Here is a 21666-nt window from a genome sequence, read left to right as displayed (position 1 = left end):
GCACGCAGCAGTTAAAGATGATCAATCTCCTGATTTAAACTGAATTAATGTAACAATAATTTGCACAAACCAGAAAATAATTAGCATTTTGAGCTGCATCATCACCATTTGTTAATTAATTGCAATGCTTCCAACACAAACAGAATATTTGGTGCCACTTTCTGTAACATATTCATGAGGTGTATTTGGAATAACAAGTTGTTATTTATGAAGTGAGTGAGTCAGGTACATCATCATTGAAGTGCTCCATGGTCACTGCATGCATAATTGTCACCACTTTACCTTCTACCCCTGCTTTGATAAATGTAGAGTGGCGTACTCATCCACCATGCTGGTTTGATGTCGTGTGATTATTTTCAGCAACAGAAGCTAACAACAAACCACATTACAAGACAATCAAACTGGTAGTATTGCATAGCTCTTCTTTAGTTCTGGGGTTTGGTTGTGTAGTATTGAAAGAGTCTATGTGAGCTGCAGACTGCGAAGGGAATCGGATACATGTTATTGTAAAAAGGTCCTTTCACTGTTATAGCAGTTTATCATGACATATGCAAGTGTATCACAGATTTTTTAAAATTGGTAGGGGTCGGACAAAATACCGATACGGCAATATATCGTCGTCCTGACCCGTGCAATACCTTTATCGTTTGACTGGCGCCAAATATCGATATTTTAATTCACAAATGTATGCCGCTCCAAACAGATTTCCCTGCCATTTTGACCGGCTGCGTCACTTCTTCCTCGCAGTGACACTTATTATGACATGAATGAGGGTAACATGAACGGAAATTAATTGGCTATATTGTGATATTATCGTTATCGTGGGCCACGTATCGTGTATTGTATCGTTAGTTACCCTGCGATTCCCACCCCCCAAAAAATGGTAGATTTGAATTCAGGATCAATATAGATTAAAAAAAACAAAGCAGAAAATGTCCAACACGATCCTGTTACCATTCAAGTGAAACATTTTCAAACTGCAAACAGAAACAGGTTTATTGCCAAGTGGGTTTACACATACAAGGAATTTGTTTTGGTGATTTTGGTGCAGAACAATGAACACAGAACTAGAATAAAAATAAGACTTAAATAGAATAAGATAAAAATAGGCAATAAGAATAAAAATATAAAAAACAATATGTATAACACAAAATATGTACAATAGGTGTAATTAAAAACTGTACAGATATGAAGGAGTGCAAAAAGCTTACAGTATAAAATTAAAAATAGTGCAGTGAATATGTTATTTACAAACACAACAAGACAACACAAAGCGCACCAACACACCGTGGGCAGCCATCCGCAGCGCCTTCTTGGCTCGAACACAGAGTAACCTTGCCATCACCTTGAGTGAAATTGTCCCTTGTTTACTCTACTTGCACTCTTTGCCCTCCTCTCTTCTGTAGTTTGTACTGTTTACACTTAAAGCTGGTGGACTTCCTTTTCCTGCTGATACTTAATTGGCCGGCGGAGGGACATTCCAGCAGCCAATCACGTGTCAGATATTTTAATTCCTTTTAATTTAACACTTTAACAAATAAGTGTATCTTTTCTGTTCTGTAAATGTTGATTATACGCACCATATCTCAAGAACTAATCCAAGTTTTAGTTGAAACAATTTTTCTTATCTAAGAAAATGCATGTTAGGTGTTTCATAACAATAAATCAATATTACTCTGAAGCTTCATTATCCATGTGACTAAATCAAAAACAGTCCTGTAGTGAAATTGTCTTTTGGCTGATATAATCTTTGAAAATCAAAGGAAATTACAAAAGATTTGTTACAATGAACGATAAACACCAGACAGACTCTAACAATGATAAGTTAGAGACGCACCATTTTCATTACGATTAGTATTACCCAAATCTCTGTCATCTTTCATACTTATATTCTAAACGTTGGTACCGCTTCATGTGAAGTGCTGCTTATTTGCATTTCTCCTCTCCATTTCCTCTCATCTCCCCCATCAGAAGCTCGTTCCCTCATATCAGCGCTCGCACTGGGGGGATTTGAGTAGGACAGATTATTTGCTTGACCTCCCTATCCTCTGCTGCCATTTCAACGTCTCGCATCGGCAGGGAAGTGAGCAGGATTATTAGATGTTGTCATTTCACGAATCACGTTTGGGTCACTGTGATGGATGTTTTCGGTTTGGGTGGCGCGGCGCGGCGGCTCTCGCGAACGCATAAACAAAACTGCCTTTGGTTTGACAAGATAGCTCGTTAAAAGAGATCCAGTTTGAAGAGCTGTTGAAAAAGTAGGGCATTGGTGTTTGGTGAGAGCATGGTCACTCTGACAGTCCTTTTGATGAGTTTATTTATTTAAAATGGATTGAAAACCAGAGTCAGGCTGGGGAGTTAGACCACATCAGCAGGCATTTACAGTCCTCCTGCAGCGGGCTAATTAAATTTAGCCTTAATGTGACATTTTCCTTTTTTTTTTCCTTCGACTTTATTAGATTACGCATACTTTTTGCTGGCCATTGACTGTATAAAAGAAAAAAAGGACCTAAACATGGTAATATCACCCATTGGTTTGTCCACAACCAGTTTGAAGCCTTGAGTTTGGCATGTTTGTGGTTTTAATCTTTTGTGTTGTAATCTTGAGCCAGAAGACACCATATTTGGACAAGGAGGAGGATATTAGGGCTGCACAATAAATGAAATGTCATCGTCAACAAGCACAAATAACACATGCAAAAAGACTGCCTACAAAGTGCAAGTAATAAGCAAAATGTATGTATATGAGCCATGCACCTATCAGATGGAGCCCTGGATACATATGCCATGAAGGGGTTAGCTACCTTTTAGATCAAGTATCAAGTTGGTAGCAACTGTGAGGTTAGCTAGCGCAATAGCTCAAAGAAAGAAGAGCGAAAACATGTGTTTGACAAAGACTTTCGGTGGAAAAGAACACCAGTTCTGCTTCTAATAGTTATTATGGATTCAGAGAAGACAATGCGGTACATTGCATAACAAATACTGTGTAAAACATGCTAAACAGCAGACTGACTTAGCATCTGTAAGGTGAAGCTAATATAGACAGTTTTGTTTATTTATCACATTGTGTGTGTGAGTCGTAGAGTCATGGCAGTCTCCTGCGAATGCGTTGCTAAACCTCTATCTTGGTTTATAGGTCACTGTGGCAGCGACATTAATCAGAGGTGGCCATGCCTTAAAGCATACTCTGCGTTATCGTCTGTTTTACTCTAAATGGGACCATCATTTCCAAAAAATACATCATGCTTCATTGAAAAAGACCTGTAACTAACAAATGAGAACATAAACTCCTTACTTTGACCGTTTGCTTCAACACAATCACTTCTTTTTTCAACCAGAGGATAATGCAGGTCGAGGCCCTTCAACATTGTCATTGACGTCCTTTTCCTACATATAGTCAATGTCCTTGGCACTGCAGTGAAATCAGTCAAACATCTGATCATTCAGATCTTCCTCTCGACTTGTTCTCACGTCTAACATTCCCAAACTGACAGATGTCAAGAGATATGTGTTCTGTATTCTGATTGGTTGATCCGATTGGAGACCAAATCAAAGCTCGATATAAAAGTCGTCCGACAAACCGGAGACACGCTAGACATGAGAGCAGATTTCTCACAGACATTCTCTTGTTGTCTCTCTGCTGTCCTCTCCTGCAGGCAAATGGCTTTATATTCAAATGATTTCACCCACAGAATTAATTGCAGTTTGATGAGGGAGAGAAGTGAAGGATGAAGAATATCAACATGGTCGCACACACATTCACAATGGATAGAGAGGGTGTCATCCCCCTGCAGCCGCAGCTTGGCAGCCTCAGTGTTTGTGCCTCTTACTTTTAGCTGGGTAATTTCCTCCCCTCTGGTACAAATTGGCCATTATTTGTTGCTTTCTGTCTTCAGGATCAAAAGACTGGCTCTGGTGATTTGGACGTTTTTTTTCTTAGCTCAGGCCTCTAATAATAAACCTTTACTCTTTATATTTCCTCAGTCTCAATTCTTCTCTCAATTTCAAAATGAGTTGTCTCTGATAGTAATACATGCAGAAATGCTATACACTAACCAAAACATACATTTAATTTCCTGACAAAACAGCAAAGACTCGTCATGTCGGCGTATTTAACAGCAGAACAGCTTCTTGTGTTGGTCTGAAGCAGATAGAAGTTCAAGTGATTGTTTTAGTTACGTCTGCTCTCGCCGCTCCTCCTCTACTCTGCTAATCCAGAACAGATCGGCTGCAGGAGCCGTATTTGTCAAGAGAGCTGTCAATCATCCTTTTTACAGCATCAAATAACTAATTAAAAATAAAGTTGTCAGAATAATGAACACTTGGACGTAAATCAGCATGATAAGAACTAACTATAATGACAGAAACCATGTTTGAGAACAATATATTTGCTGTGTGTTTTGATTTTATAGTTTGACTCATGTCCCATCTGTTAACATGGAGGAGGCGGGCTTTATGACCTATACTGCAGCCAGTCAGCAGGGGGCGATAGAGATGTTTTGGCTTCACTTTAAGGAGCTGTCATGTCGTCTATGTTTTTTACAGTCTATGGTTTCAATATACTCATGATAATGTAACAAATAGTACTTTAATCATTTCGTACCATGTGTACCCTGTGGTGTTTTTTACACCAGCAAGGGTAAAATAGAGGTGGGTGACGTGCAAGACACCTTCAATACCTTTTCTATTTTATTCCTAGTGTTAGTTTGGGGATTTTTAATGCCATGGTAGCATTAAGGTACTTTGAGTGGCAGGCAGCAAGATGTGAACGTCTACAGCAGAAAAAGCAGAAACGTGTAAAGCAACATCAAGGTCCATCCAGCAAATTAGATTCTTTCAGGCCTACCTGTATCTTCTCCCTTTTTTAATAAGCCAACTCTTCCATCTCAGCCAAGCCAACATTTTTAACAGTTTCCACTTTCAACAGTGTTTCCAATTTGAAAATGTGCTTAAAAAGTTGGATGGAAAGGTGCTGATTATGGCTACAACTTTACTTCAAAAGTCCAATATGCAACCCGTTAACACGGCCGACACTTAACGTTCTAATTCGGTCCTTTCCTTATGGTCAAAATACGTACCTCGCCTTAACACAGTTATGGCACTGGATTTAACTTTATGCCATTTCTGGTCTGGCTGTAAAGCAACCTGAAACACTAGTTAAACTCCAGCTATAGATATACGCTCTGGTTGTGTTGCACTATTTCTCCATGCCGTCCTCCAACGTCCCTCTCCATGGAGACTGTATAGAAGCCTGTTTGTGCTTTTTGTTACGGCCCAGTGGCTGCTTGGCCGCTCAGCCATGATTAATTCAGGCAGGCCTCAGGGGAGAGCAGCCAGGCCGGGTTACCCAGCCAGGGATCTGGTATCTAGCTGCCATAAAGACGCTTGGCTTTATGGCAGCTTTAGGCGCAGAGCTCACCTTGGCTGGAGCCGAAGCTACAGCTGGAAGCCTCTCACACCTGATCCTAAAATAGGGCAAAGTATATGATTGAATTGAAACATTGTAAACCTCTTTGCCATGCGTGGATACACACATTTAATGTTCTCACTCGGCCATAGGAAATTGCATCTTGTTTTTAATTTACATCAAAGTTGCAGAGTTGATTAATGGTTGCATAATTCTTTTTTTAAACATAAGTGATACTGATGTTTTTTTGCTACATTTTGAAGCCAGTTACAACATGGAGATAACCAGCTGCTGGGAGTATTCACACTAAAAGCACACCTGTATTCATATTCAGCTGGCACGCTTGTTAAGGGTGGCAAGAGGCTCATGGTTTCCAGGTTTGGAGCAGAGTGCTGCACGAGATAAAGTACATTTGAATTAGACTCAAATTTCTCATTTCTGTCATAAAATACACAAGTGATGAAACCCGAGCGGGTGCCATCACAGACTGTACTTTTGGCTCTCTGGATTTGCACTGTGAGGATCAACAATTATTCCTGTACTGTATGTTGCTTTGATCTGTATTTTAGTACTTGGATAAGACTGTACTTGGCCTAGCAAAGAGAAAAAAAGTCATTATCAGCAACTTCAAAGGGACTCTTTATACGCAGAGTTTTTAGAATTAAAAGCCCTGCTGATGTTAAAGGAGCCAGCTCATTCTGCGTTGACGGACTCCTCATGTCATTGTAGGCTTCTGTCATTTAGAGAACACATGCTCTGCTATCAGTGTTTTTCACATGATGCTAAACTTGCACATGAGGAAGTTGGTTTTTCACACTGCAGAAATTTGCTGCGGTCATCTTTTTGGTTTACCTCTAAAGCACTAATTATTCGTTGCTAAATACAACAATGACCAATGTCCTTCACAACTGATTATTTTATCCAAGGGCGAAACCACCCCCGACACCACCACTCTACCAATCTCTTCCCCCCCAATATACAGTTGAAAATATGTCCTCATATCTGCACTGTCAACTGATCTGTCTCCCATTTTTTTCTATTTATTTTCAATTGTTAAGGAAAACATAAGTGTGTGACAGCCCTCCCAAGTGTACACTTGGTTGCGGCCAAATTAAGCCGGCACACACCGGTATGTCCGCCAAAGAAGCGCTCCCGTCTGTGCAGGGTTGCCAGGTTCGCGGATTTCCCTTGGTGTAGAGCTACTTTTGAATTGTTGCGGGTTGAATTTTTTTGTCTGCTGGTGGGTGGACCTATATTGCATGCTAAATTACATTAATACCATCCATTAATAAACATATAGCAGACAAAATATAATATAGTGAAGCAACATGATATGGTGTGACAAGGAGGAGAGAGAACAGATTTATGTCTGGCTCACTGGCTACAGCCCAATCAGATCCCTCAGATCACCGGGTATGAGCCTCCTGCATGTACCTAAAGGTAAAACCAAAGCAGGTGAAGGTGCGTTCAGTAACTATGGTGCTGTTCTCTGGAACAAACTACCTCCTGACCTGAGATCTGTGGAAACTGTGTTTTTGTTTGTGCGTGTCTGGAATTGTGTGGATTCCCTTGTGTGTGCCTGATGTAAACATGTGTGTGTGCTCTTATAGGGATAGGTCAGGGAGCGTAAGGCCTATACTTTGGGTATATGTGTGTTGTATGGTTTAGTACAAGGTAATTACAATTTAGATTTTACCTTTAATTCTGATATCATTCATATTGGACTTTTCTGTGGACTTATTTTGAGACAGCAGTAGTTGATATCCTAATCAGAATATTTACGCCAACATGCTTTGGGTATTAGATTTTTCCGCATTGGAAGCTATCCTATGCGTGTTTGTGAATTCAAATGGTCGATGTAGCAAGGACGTTTTTCATATTTGTCTTAAACCCTTATTATAGCCGGACGTCACAAATCAGCTACAAAATCAGCCCTATTGTCCCTGCATGCGTGCCATGTGTGTGTCACTGCGGCGTGGCACCATCCTCATATTTGTTCTCCGTCCCCTCGCTCAGCTGACTCTGATGGATGGATGACTCGCACACGCTGTCAGGCCCATAAATCAACCGATACTGTGTCAAAGTGGCACCAGACATGCACTAATGGCAGACCTGGCTGCAATCAGAAGCAACAACCCCCCCCAAGTTGAAACACTCAGCGCTGTGTGATTTATCTGCCAAGAGACCAAAAGGGCATGAAGACAGGTTGCCAGTGGTGCACGTGTTTAGTGTTTTACTTTAACACTGGCTTGTTACACTAAGCTCTCTTAAGTGTTTGCCACTTTATATGTTAATCAATCAAGTGTAGATTTCTTTGTCAAAAATGTACTGGACTATTGGCAGTCATAGAAAGCACAGTGGGCTCTGGGAACGTATGATAGCCATTGATTCCTTTGTTATATTAATTGATGAAACTACTTCAAAAGACATACTAAGTGATATTGTTCCTGAATAAAAAGTGTACATAGTTTGCAGGGTTTTAGCCACAGTTAAAACAGCTAAATATGACCTAATATATTTTACTCTTTTAATTGTTTGTGTTTGTAAAAGTTGAAATGCAGATGTTGGTATAAAACAGGGATGCACGATATTATCGGCACGTTATCGGTATCGGCCGATATTGGCTTCAAAATGAACTATCGGATATCGGCCAACACGCCGATATCCGCCGATATAATTAACCGATAAAATAATGGGCTGCTGCATACTTGATTAAATGCCCGACCTCGGCGCAATGTCCCCGGCGCGAAGAAGACCTGCGCGGCGCAGCGTGATGACGTCACGTGTGTCTACCTGCAGCATGAGAGAGTTAGAAGCCAAAATGTCCGTGGTGTGGAAGTTTTTCAAAGTGTCTGAAATAGATAAAAACTGCTATTTGCAATGACTGCTCAGCTTCGGTGATGCGAGGAGGAGCCAAGGCAAAGTCTTTCAACACTACAAACTTGATTAACCATCTCAAGACCCGTCACCCCGACCGTTGTAACAAATGTGATAAGAGTATCACCATTATACTGTACGCTAAGTAGGTGTGCGGGAAAAAAATATCGGTATCTGTAATCAGCTAAATGAGTTGTAAAATATCGGCATATCGGATATCGGCAAAAAATCCAATATCGTGCATCCCTAGTATAAACCACACATAAAAGCATGGACGCAGGACAAAGGACAGCTAACTGATAGCTCCATTGTTTCACTGTAGGTATTGACATGAAAAGAATAAATAGACATGTATAAGAGAAGGTTAAAAGGACAGTAGGTGAGGTGTGTGTCAGTGTTATCGCCGCTTTATCCCCATCTTGTACTCAACACACACACATGCGCACACGCGCAGCGATAATCCGACCTCACTCATTTTAATGGGACAGTTTCCATTCCCCGCACCAAATCATATTGTTTTCACATCCAGCCCGCCTGACGGCCGAGTTCGTCCTGTCACACCTCCTTGATCTTAAACATGACGGCCTCGCTCACAATATTAATTTGACACCAGCATTGTTATTTTCCTTATCTTTTTCTATTAGGCAGGGTTCAATAGTAAAAATGTCATCACAACTATTAAGAAGTGACAAACTATGACATTTATGGTTCATGCTATTTATTTCCACGCACAAAGAGCATTACTCCTGTGTGATACGGCAGGCCCTATACCTCACCAGCGCACATGCAAGCTTCAGCAGATCACTGCTGAGGCTGGTGGGGCCCTTTTACTCTTACTGCCATGACCGAAATGATGTTTTTTTATTCTAAATATAAGCTCCTTGGTGTAAAAGATGTAAAAAAAAAAGATGTACAAAACATCCCGAAAACAGCAACAGCATACGCATCTGTGCTCCATCTCTGTGTATTCTCTTGTATGCTGCTGATTAATTTCAGCCCAGGTCTCTGTCTTCCAGGCTGTGTCACATGTTGTTAGTATTGCAGGGCCTCCTACAGGAACGAAAGACCTCTAAACACGCTTCTCACTGTTTGTGTCTGCCCGAATGTCTCGCTTAGTTTCACTGACATGGCTTCTTGTTCTTTCTTTTTTTTTAGTCTGTGCCCTGGGTTTATCCCGGTGAATAAAAGGCTAGCTGTAAACAGTCAAATCAGCTGTCAGACACGCAGATAGACTGACAGAGACCCCTGTTTCCACCCTGACCTTTAATGCACGAGGCTAGCAGCAACCCGGATGCATGATTAATCATCTGCTTAGGAGTGTGCACACGCATAGTAATATGACCGCCTACTATGTTTATTTATTATTATTTTGTTTCGTTACTCAAACACTAAAACTGAACCCTGTCGTTCTCCTTCCTTGTCTCCTCCAGCTGGTTGGTGGCCAGTTTGACCTGGAGATGAACTTCATCATCCAGGAACCCGAGAGCATCGTGTGCATGGTGGAGCTGCTAGACAAGTGCGAGCCCACGTGTCAGGCCGAGGTCTGGAGCATCTTCACCGCCATCCTCAAGAAGAGCGTGCGCAACCTGCAGGTGTGCACGGATGTGGGGCTCATCCAGCAGGTGCTGCAGCGTATATCCACCACCGACAGCATGATCGCAGGTACTGAAAACAGCACCTAGTGGAAAACTGGTTCAATCCCTCCAATAGCAAGAAAATGAACAAACTTTTTTCATATAAGGTTGCTGTAATTAAACCACCAAAGTCATGTGACACCACCTGTTTTCAGTTAGTTTTCAATAGTTAAAGGCATTGACATTTAAAAAGCTATCAGTGCTGAACTGTGCTTGACAAATACAGGAATCTTTACCTCCTTCAGTCGAGATGTTTTGCTGGCTCTCTGACCTCTGTGTGGAGTGTGAGCAAGCAAAAAGCTGAACTCCAACCCCACTTACCTATGGAGTATTAAGAAGCCAACTTAAACTCTACTCTTCTTGTATAATTTGTAATTTTATCCTGCAATGCACACCGTGATATATTGCAGTGAAAGCAGGCTCGATCATCCTGCACACTCTCCCCCAGGTCTCGGTCTAGTCTGATGCCCATCTGCAAATTAGTACGAATTAATCCTGCCATGTTCGGCTCAGTGAACTTTTGCCGGCGAGTACAGCGCTGGCCTACAGGGTTTGTGCAGTGGAGCAAGGGTTATATAGCCCAGCAGTAAGTAGGAAGTTGAGAGTAATGGTTGCAGTATAAATCACTACCCTACAACTCTTCTGATCTGATCAGTCTTATACAACTAGTGTAACATTTTCTTAACTTACTGACATCTTCAGATTAAAATTATTATTATGCAGGACACTTCTGTGGAAAAAATCTCACTGCACGTAACTGCCACTCATCCTTATGTTTGGAGCACTTAACCGAGGGGTAGTGTGTGTGCACACCAGTCATAGATCTGTCATATCATGCCTCATGATTAGTCAGTAATAACTTATTAAGAGGCTGCGGAGTAGCCAGGACTCCCGGCGTGTCTTCTCTATTTTAAGTCCTGTTTTTTTGACATTGGTCTTGCTCACCCTACTTCTCTTTTTAAATATGTCCTAGCTGCTTAGCTTCTTGGAGCTGTGGCATCTCTGTAATATTAAGATGATCAAAAGGATTGTTGTACTGTGAGGTGGATATTTTTCAAGTATGACACAAGTAAAACTGTGTAAATTCAGGGCCATCTCTTCAATCTTCTGTTTTTTTAATCGAAGTTTTTTTTAATTAAAGTTTTTATTTATTTAAAGATAATCAAACAGACATTATGATTACTTTGGATTAAATTTGCACATTCAAAACCACCAAAATAAACATCAACATAAACTTTTAGCAGTTACAGCCTTTCAGTCAGATCCTCACAGTTTCCCAGCAACACTGTGAGCGACCTCTTAAAGGTCTCACCTTCATCACTGATTCTAGCTAACATGTGCTCATGTGATACTATATTTAACATAAATTCCATCCATTTTTTAAGATCTGGAGAGGATGTACTTTTCTGTAATGTGAGGATCACTCAGGCAACTGTGATAACCCCTACCTGTATCACTGCAGAGTCAGAATTTGATATAAAGGACAATTCTGTCTGGTCTCCGTGCGATATAGGTATTTCTAAAGATCAGCACCAGCCATGTTATAAGACATATAACATATAAAAGACATATAAAGGCTCTGCTTGAAATAATAAATTGTGTCTGATATGTTTTTTCTGCAAAATCGATTAATTAGCTTGTAAAAATCCTCCTCCTCCTTCTCCCTCATTAAAAAATCTGCATAGTCCGCGCCCAATATGCACATTTACAACCACCCCCTCTGTCGAGAAAACAAAACACGTCTCTGCCATCATTTAGAGGCAACTTGTTGAAACTTAGCTAGCTTGAAATGTAGTAATTAGCAGTAGTAACGTTAACGTTAGTAGCCCGTAGTGAGTTTGCAAAAATAACAATGACGGTTACAGCTGGCTCGCGCATCGCCAAAGTGGTTACCATAGGTTACACATAATGATATGCATAGCGTCACCCCGTCCATTAACGGGATTGGCTCCTTAGGTTTGTGACGTCTCAAACCTGCCAATCTGAAAACGTGTTGTTCAGCCTGTCCTTGGTACACTGCAGTTTAAAAGCAGACAGGCCCAGCCATGGAGATGACTGCTCATGTTGTCCCTGATATGTCTTGTAGCACATGAAAAACACCACATGGAGATGTTTACAAGGTTAAACACTGGATTAACACTGGAGGGGGGCTTTAAACCTTCTCATTTCCCTTTGTATTGTGATAGTTTTTCCCAAAATGGGTAAAAAAGTTTACACTCAAAAATTGGTACAAATGTTCCTGTTTCCTTCTAACATTTCAAACAGACTATTGGTCAGCAAGCCCATCCTGTGGAGCCTAGAAGAAGTAAAATAAAACCTGTGTATAAACTTATACTGAGTATAAATATATATCCCTCTAGCCTCCTTAATATAGTTCCCGTTATTTGATAGTATTTTTCCAAAGTTTTTTTTTTTGCAAAAGTGTGAGTGAGTTATATCTTGTCAGTCATTCTGTCTTAAAATGACACTTTAACGCCTTTGTGTTTCTGTGTTTAACCTCTTTCTGCTGCTTCTCTGTGTTTGCATTTCTCTTGCAGACCTCCTGGTGGACATGTTGGGCGTGCTGGCCAGCTACAGCATCACAGTAAAAGAGCTGAAGCTTTTCTTCAGCAAGCTGCAGGGGGAGAAAGGCCAGTGGGTGAGTCAGAGTCATGCCACGGTGATCAGTCGTGGTTGTCTGGGACCAGCATGTGGAATGTGCCAGCAGCTCTTCAAATGCTGCCGAGCCACCGGCCAGCGCTCTCGTCACATGGACAACATAAATCAGACTATTACTACTACTTAAATCCATAGCAGCAGTGCATGATTGATATCAGGAGGTTCGAAGGATTATAAGTTCTGAGTTTACGTTACCTTAACTACAACCTTTCATAAATGTTAACCCAACATGAGCTTCCTAAAATAGACTGCCTGCGCTCAATCTGCCTGAAAGGGAAAAGCAAGGGTGAACTTAAGATGAATGATACATGTGCAGAAGATAAGTTGCTACATCCAGGCAGAACCAGTGACACAGAAAGGGGAGACAGATGAAGCGAGTAACCCATCGATCACTGACACTAATCAAGTTGTCAAGGAAATAGGGCAAGTTGCTTTTTACGCTTCTAAATTTTACCCCACTTGCCCGTTTTTTTTAAGCCACTCCTGCCATCGGCCTTCTCTTCATGTCATTTTCATGAAGTATCTGGGGAGACGGGGTGGATGGGATGCGTGCAGAGCTTTAAACTACCCCGTACTATAGCCCACCACGTTATAGAATAAGACCTTGTTGAAAAGTAAAGTATAGGATAGCACAATGATCAAGCTCCAATATCTTGATTCTGTGTGTCAGTGCAACACATTTTCAATGGGTGTAATTTAAGTGCACTATGCTTGTACACAGTAATCAATATATGATGAAGTAGTGAAGATGGTGAGTTTTCAGTGTTCTGCTGAGCAAATCTCTCTGATGTCAGAATCTGAAGAGTCTGAGGGGTAAATTTAGAACAAGGGAAACCAAAGCTCCACTTGCGTTTAATCATTTTTGGCTGCAAGCATGAAATGCTAGTGTGTAGCTCGGGGGTCTTAAGCTTCTGTGTGCATGCATGTGTACGCCTGTCGACACAACACAAGTTGTCTAAAATGATCCCTGTGTGTGTTTGTGTTCTCTCCGCAGCCCCGGCATGCAGTGAAGCTTCTGTCAGTTCTGAAGTACATGGCTCACAGGAGCGGCCCCGACTCCTTCTTCAGCTTTCCAGGGAAAAATGCAGCTGTGAGTATGAAACATTTTGTCCAGCACTGCACCATTGATCTATCTACCCAAGGGTGTTCACATATACACATCCGGTAGACACTGTGAGGGCGGGTGCTGTCCCCCGTTTCTAGCAAAATTATCAAAAGACATCCTCCCTGTTCACCTTCCTTAGCTGCCTGTTAACTTAGCAGCCAACTACTCATGTAAGTCCATATTATGGGCTGTGTTAAATACTTGATTCTGATTGGTTAAAGGGCCAGTTTGCCAATTTTCAACTTCAGTCCTATCATGCTATTATAATGTCATGGTAGAAAAAAAATCACTCTGTGCCTTTGTAGGACGCTGTCCACTTCTCCAATGGAATGGAATAGGAATGTAGAATGGACAAATCACAAGCTGTTTGTGCAACATTCTCCACAGCTATGGTGCCATTTTCAAATATGATTGCTTCTATCGATTACAGAGAACACCAGCTTTGACTGACAGTGACTTTTTCCAGGGGCGGATTGCTCCTTTAGTCACGGCATTCCGAGGTCTGCTATTTCTCAATTACAGACCGTTGCTATGAAGAACAGGCTGTCGCTAGGGATGAGGCTCTGATCACACAATCCAGAGGACAAACTGTAATCATATCAATCCGCCAAAAGAAGTCTGGTAAATTTGACTTTGGCTTGTTTACAGAGGGAAAGAGAAAAGAGATAAAACAGCAAAGAGAAAGCAATAAAAGGCACAAAAAGTGAAGGAGATCTACAAAACTGAAGACCGCACATAAACATTAAACAGAACACAGTACGGGATATGGCCGTGTTTAAAGACGCTGAATGGAAAAGAAAATGTCAACAGACTCTGACAGTGGTGAGACAGAAAACCTCCATCAGGTGCTGCGCTGATTCCTGCCTGTTCACTGTCTCACTTCAGCATCAGTGGAAATGTTTCCATCCAATGTGAGTGATAACAGCTACTTAGCTACAGAGTTAACCGTTGCTATGGACGCAGCTCTCACTGTGAGTGTAACGGACTATTTTTAAACTGAAAGCGGAAATATAATCATTTTTAAATTAATGTAATAATTTCCAAATCAATATTCAGTGTTACATAATATATTTTGTAAGTATAAAGCAGTGTAATAAGAGGGATAATGTACAGTGAGCTTCTGCAATAACAACCTGCTCACTATGTCCCTGACATGTTATGAATTAGTATTGTATTATCTTTTGATTCTAATAAATTAATGTGATTAACAAGTCACCATATGCTATCCTTGTACAATTTATGTCCAATAGTCTCCCTGTAAAACTATGCAGGCATTATGATAGAGGAGCGTGTCTATCTATTTGTGCATGAATAAATCATCTTTGATTACATTCAGCTTTAAACAGCAGGTTGAGCTCTAGGATGCAACACATACTCAAACAGGTCATGTTCTAACAGCAGTGTAATGGCTGTTAATTACAAAAGTTCTGATCAGGAATAATCAATATGAATGCCTTATTACAGACTGTGTTGGCTAAATTACACAGGTAGTGTAATTATTCTTAAAAGACTTCACTACATGTCTTTAATGGGTTACTCAGAGTCATTGAAATATGCAATAATTGAGATTAATATAGATGATGTAACAGTGGCATTGGAATGTGCCGGATTCACAAATCATCTACTGCACACATTAGCTCATGAGCATATTTCCCACTACATATGGATGCTAAAAATGATGTGGCACAGGAATGTAAAACCCCACCATGACTGACCACAAACGTAAAAAGTCCTATTTTCATCTTATTAAAAATATGATCGACTGTTGAGAGGCCCAAAGAGAGGATTTCAGATATAACATGATTAAAAAAATAATACTTATTTCCTCCGAGCCATTCACAGACCCGTCATCATTCTTCTGTAATCAATGAGCTTTAGAAAATCACTAAGGGAGTGTGTAGTCTGCCATCAAGCCTCCGAGCCCATTGTGCTCTTGTTCAGATGTTGTATCTGGAGATGGAGCTGTGTCAAAGAGCATGCTTTGTGTGTGTGAAACTGTAGGTGTTAGCGCTGCACTATGAGTCTGCATAGTCTGACACATCGCAGCTGTTTCTGTTTGGATTGGAATATTCAAATAGATTTTTTTGCTGCACCTTTCCTGCACATTAGTTTATTCACAACCCCTTGAAACATCAGGCTGCACACTTTTCTTTTCTTTTCTTTCTGGAGATGAATAATGTGTTAATTTTAATAACAGACAACCTTATATTTAGCTCTTATGTGCTTATGTGGGTGTTCCATGACCAGAGTTATTGGATAGACACATTACCGGATAGGAGCTGATCTGGATTACGTCATTTACAGCATTGATTGACAGGTGAACTGTTGTTTTTTCCCTCTTCCTGGTAGAAGATATGATGTGGTGTTTACAGTGGGTTTGTTTCAAGATGAGTTATCTCATATTTTAATAAACCACAACGACTCTTTGTTCATTTACTCGTTATAAACCGTAAAAAAGTCTTTGTTACTGAACAGTTCCTGGTGTGTTTAATGTCATCAGGATTTTTCTGTGTGTAGGAGTAAAAGACGAAACTGCATTTACAGAATGAAGATGAATAAACTTTTCAGGTGTGAGCCTTACAGGAAGTTGAAGCTCGTTTCACTGTATGAGTGCGTGTGGTTGCCTGCTTCTCTTACCCTATATTGCCATGGTGATGTGCTTTTATGAGTCTGCCTTGTGTGTTTGGGTCTGATTCGGTTGATCTGAACTTTATTAGTACCTGTCTTTGTTAGCCAGCGGTGTGTTTGAAAAGTGCACCTTCCCCTCCCTGTGTTGCCCTGCTAATGAGAGAGGAAGGCTTGGGAGGACACACACACACACACACGCGCGCGCACACACACTGATTTGTTATTTAGACTAATGAGTGTGTAAATGTTCATCTGCTCACATGTTTGCCTGATATTTCTTTTGCTTTTTTAGGCTTTGTGACATTTCTCTGCTTTGAGACTGACCTTTAGTACCAGCCAACATGTTTTTGTGCTCAGTGTATAGCTGTACTTTTATTCCACAGCTATTCAAGATCCACATCTCACGATATGTTCTCTTTTCTTCTTTCATTTTTTCCCCTAACAGGCGATAGCTCTGCCTCCTATAGCAAAATGGCCATACCAGAATGGGTTCACATTCCACACATGGCTCCGCATGGATCCTCTCAACAACATCAATGTAGACAAAGACAAGCCTTACCTGTACTGGTAGGTAACAGCACCTTCTTCTGACCGTTAGCTGTAACCTTTGGCTTTTGTTTGGCATCGAAAGGTTAAACTTAAGGTGCTTTTTGACAGCAGGAACCTTCTTGAGGAACTTCATAGCAGGAACCAGGGTCTAAATTTAGCTCTGGGGTAATTGATTTACCCCCTGAAAAGTCCCTCCTCAGGGGGTAGTACTTTCCAACAGTCCAGAAACGTTCAGGGCGGGGCCTGCAGTGCTGATCGTTTCTGATTGGTCCAGTACTCGCAGCGTTTTATTTCACCCACCATGTTTAAAAGACTGCAGCTGCGAGCTCACTGTTATCATCATGCTTCGAGATTGTTTCCGGTGTTTTGAATCTGCTTTGCTACTAGCGCTTGTCTCCTTTACAGTGTTAATTCAATGAATCTATTTGCAATGCAATAAAGCCCAATAAAAAGCAGCACAAGTTGAATCTTATGCATGCTAACAGGCTAACTGTAGTGTCGCGCAAATGATGATACCAGCCCATTCGTCGGGTTTTATGGCCTTCATTGTCCTCTTACCGCCACCTACTGGACTGGCGGTGACGTGCAGTTACTCTTATTGCTTTTCCATACATCATTGGTCTGATTTGCATAATCTTCCCATGACTTCAGGCCGCTGTGGAAACACAGACAATGATGGGCCACAGGAACCGTTTAGTTCCTCAAAGAGAAGTTTCTGGAAATAAAAGTTCCTGGTACTTTTGGTCGAAAAGCACTTATACTACTGTATATATCGAATGCAAAAGTGGTGCATTTCCCCAAGTAAGTAGTGCACATTTGTAATAGGGGATAATAGCATGTCTACATATCTGCGGTATAACCAAGAAATGTATGTGAATCCTGAAAATGTGCTGTAGAAGTGCAGCCTCCAGCCTCACAGATGAAAAACAGCCATGTTCCCCCTCTTCATCTTTCCAGTCTCCTCATCCTTTGCCTCCTCTCTGTGGAGCGCATAAATCAAGCCTTCTGATCATCTTCTTTTCAACCAATAATTAATTTCTGTCAAAAATCTAATTTATACAACAGGGATCTCTTTGGGCGTCTGTGAAAATGATAACCAGGCTGGATGGCCGACAAGCTGCTTGAGAGAATCTTTAAGAACAGCTCCTCCTCAGCCCTGTGCCCTTTTAAAACCAGATTAATTCACTAAATCACACAGTGGGGCCCCGTCTTGCTGGGACACGTAGAATGATGGGAAGACTCTGTGAAGTTGAGAAATGATTGTGTGCTATCTTTATCCTTTTGAGGCTTTTTTAAGTGTTTATTTGATATATTGTACACTACACACCCCATGCTGCCCTTGAGCATAATCATTAGGAAATTGTGTGGCTAAAGCTGCAAACTAAAGCTGTTTCTTTTGGATTTTCCCCTCATTTCTTTCCAGTTTCCGCACCAGTAAAGGCCTGGGTTACTCGGCACACTTTGTGGGCGGCTGTTTGATAGTGACCTCATTAAAATCCAAGGGGAAAGGATTCCAGCACTGTGTAAAGTACGACTTCAAACCGCAGAAGGTAAGAAACAGAAAACAGGAAAACATGCGCGTAAAGAGACTAATCCTGGAAATGTCTGTAAATAGATCACAGAAAATCATATGTCAGCAAGCGCCTAATCAATCACATGCACACACACAAACAAGCACGATAAATCTAGACCTTTCTGTAAGAAAGAACTGTCGCATCGTACCTGACTCTGGGGAGAGGCAAAGCTAGAAGGAGGAGGAATGAGGGCGACGGGAGAGAAGGATTATCCAATACTCTCAGTCCCCTCCAGGCACAGCAGACATCGAAGACCATTGCAGGCAGATAGATGCTTTGCTTGTGGACAATTAAAAAAAATCCTCCTCCTTCCCCTGGGCATGAAGGCACCACCTTACGTCAATGAACCTCATGAGGAATCAGAACTTTATTTTTAATGCCTGTTCTCTCATGTCTGGAGGAAACCATAATAACCTATTTCGCCGTGGTAACACTGCTAACCTATTTGAGGAGGAGAGCAGAAATGTAAGCAGGTGGGGCTGTAGCTCGAGGGGACTGGAACATGATGGGATCAGCTTAATATTGTAGGCTAGAAGATTCGCACCACATGCTGACTTATATCTTGTTTTGTGTGATTGATGGTCCCGATATACAGTCTTACCATTATGTCTGCTTCTTTATGTTGTTGCAGTGGTACATGGTGACTCTGGTTCACATCTACAACCGCTGGAAAAACAGTGAAATAAGCTGCTATGTGAACGGTGAACTGGCGTCATTTGGGGACATCGCCTGGTTTGTCAACACCAGCGACGTAAGTAACAATTTAAATCCTAGAAGGAGGCCACCACAAGTTCCTGATCTGTATCTGGTTGTCTAAACAAATTCTCATCATGGGTGTGTTACAAGAATGACTACAATTTTGGCTCTTGCCGTGTCAAGGGCAAGTTCATACTCGAACCCAAAGTACAAATAGAAGAGAATAGGTTGGCTGGCAGTGGGTGGTGTGCGGCTTACCTCCATACAGCGACAGTGGCTAGCTCAAACCGAGAGCTCCCCACGAGCGGCCAGCCAAGGGGGCGTCAGGAGACATTTCTTGTTCACGTTTGTGGTTGGTCCAAAAGAAATAACAAACTGGAGATAGTAGGCTTCTATTGCTTGTCATTATCAAGGCTCAAAAACAAAAGGGGCTCTGGTGTCGGGTCTAAATCCTCATGGTGGTGCAGCGCCAAACTTCTCACTGGACGCTGTTACCCAGCAAACCTGCTTAATTGATAAGCCCCGCCCCACTACCAGCCAGCCAAAAGAAAGAGGGAACTAATAATGTGACTACTAATGAGCATACTGCTCAACCTAACAAGTGGTAGTTTTACATTCTGGAAATTCGGTTTACTTGCTTTTCTTGCCAAGGCGTAGATGAGAACATTCGTATCACTCTTATGTTGGTACGGCACATATTAAAGGGTATATATGCGATAATTTCAAGCGTCATATTTCACTCTGTGATACCTGCGGAGTAGCTTAGCATAATTTAGAGTTTAAAAAACTCCTTATATTTCTCACACTGGGACTCTGTGCAGGCCCTCATACAGCCTCTGCCTGAAACGACTCAGTCAGCTCTGTCCCTTTAAGAAACCCCACCCCTACAAGCCCTGCTTTCTTCTGATTGGCCAGCTCTCCGAAGCTGTAAAAAAAAAATGTCTGAAACCTGCCGTTCACAGCAGACTGAGCTGGGGATTACTCCAACATACTTTTACCTACAGATTTGAAACTTCACCCACGTTTAGGATGGACATCCAACATTAAATTATATATATGTCTTAAAATGTGAAACAGCATAATACCCCCTCTTTAAGCTAGCCAGCAGCCAGTTAGCTTAGAACCATATATAGACTGTAACCTCCCCCTCCCCATGAACCCATATCTTTGTTATTTTACTGATTTAAACCAACCAGCACCACCAACATGTTCATTAGTGAGCTTAAAAGGTACTAGTTGTTAATTTTGGAACAAGCCAGGCTAGCTTTTTCCCTTGTTTTCAGTCTTTACGCTAAGCTAGGCTAACTGTCTGCTGCTTGTAGCGCACCATACAGACATAAAAGTGGCATGAGAGTGAAACTTTGCAAGCAGGCGAATAAGCCGATGACACGGATGAGTTTGTTTTGCAAACAACAAATATTACTGCATGAAACCATCTGGCAAGCTTATTTATGTACAATTCCACCTGCTGTTAAATCTACAGCATGTTGGTGAACGTAACAGATTTTCTGCTAATATTAATTTCAGATCCAAAAATTGCTGCAGAAGCGTGCTCCAAAATCCAGCCTCCCTCTCCTGCCTGCCTCTCTCACAGATATATCTTACCTCGGTGTTTCCTTTCAGAGGGCTTTGGGGGTTAAACAAATCTCTCCATCTTTTAGCATGGATTGTAAAGCTACATATACAGACCCTGCGCCTCTCGCACAACGCTGTATGAACTCTGTCACAGTCCCCAGGATTGCTTTCTGTCATGCTGAGATATGAGATTCTGAAATCAAATTTTGTCTGGAATGAAAATGGCTCCACTGTGTGGCATAATCCTCGAGATGTGTCAGCATGTCAGAAAGCAAATTAGCAACTTGATTGAGATGTGGCCTCGGCGTTGTGCTCTGCGTCACTGACCATTAGCAGGGGAAGATTGGACTTTATCTTGTTAGCTACAGTATGCTTATAGTTTGAGGCTGTGTATTGCCATTTAGTGTTAGCATGAACATGCCTTTTCCTCTGTTCTTTTTGGGTATTTCTGGTCTTGTCCACCCATCCTTCCCGTCTGAATTCCTTATTTCCTGGCCTCTACCTCCCTCCCTTCCTTCTTTTTATCTTGCTGCTTCCCCCCCCTTTTGTTGCTTCCTCTGATCTTACCTTTTAAAGGGCCAGTTTGCAGATTTTCAACCTCAGTCCTATCATGATATTATGGGGAGCTGATGCCATTATGGTAGGAAAAAAGAAGCGATTTGGCTCGGTGCCTTTGGAGGACGCTATCCGCTTCTCCAACGGGCCCTTGTCAATCTAGGACGCCCGCCTCCGATGTCATGTCTCGTTCAAAATCGTCAAGTTTGAAATGTAGACTGCAGACCTGAAGATTTTTTAGACGATCCACCGGTATATTCTCGTCATATTTCAGATTCTGTCCCGCTCTGAGCCGTTGCCTGCAAAGATAGTAGCATTTCACTCCAGCATCTCTTCCTGGGTCGTTCCTTTCAGAGGGAGGGGCGCAATGCATGCTGGGTGTTGTAGGAAGGTAGAATGGATGAAACC

At 41.6% G+C, this 21666-nt stretch overlaps 1 protein-coding gene across 1 annotated transcript in view; it reads left to right on the top strand.

Annotated features, from left to right (window-relative positions):
* The window catches only part of lrba (LPS-responsive vesicle trafficking, beach and anchor containing), a 226148-nt gene that overhangs the window by 23032 nt on the left and 181450 nt on the right, over positions 1-21666 (top strand). The window contains exons 2-7 of the mRNA XM_069665172.1: positions 9715-9946; positions 12456-12556; positions 13571-13666; positions 16755-16876; positions 18282-18408; positions 19064-19183. Coding sequence (XP_069521273.1) covers positions 9715-9946; positions 12456-12556; positions 13571-13666; positions 16755-16876; positions 18282-18408; positions 19064-19183 — 798 coding nt within the window. The remainder of the gene's footprint in view (positions 1-9714; positions 9947-12455; positions 12557-13570; positions 13667-16754; positions 16877-18281; positions 18409-19063; positions 19184-21666) is intronic.

Source organism: Semicossyphus pulcher, unplaced genomic scaffold (genome assembly GCF_022749685.1).
Source record: "Semicossyphus pulcher isolate SPU_LCO1_2020_fin unplaced genomic scaffold, fSemPul1.0.p SCAF_17, whole genome shotgun sequence".
Classification (NCBI taxonomy): Eukaryota; Metazoa; Chordata; class Actinopteri; order Labriformes; family Labridae; genus Semicossyphus; species Semicossyphus pulcher.
Note: the sequence above shows the minus strand (reverse complement) of the source record. Positions and strands in the feature narration are given on the sequence as shown.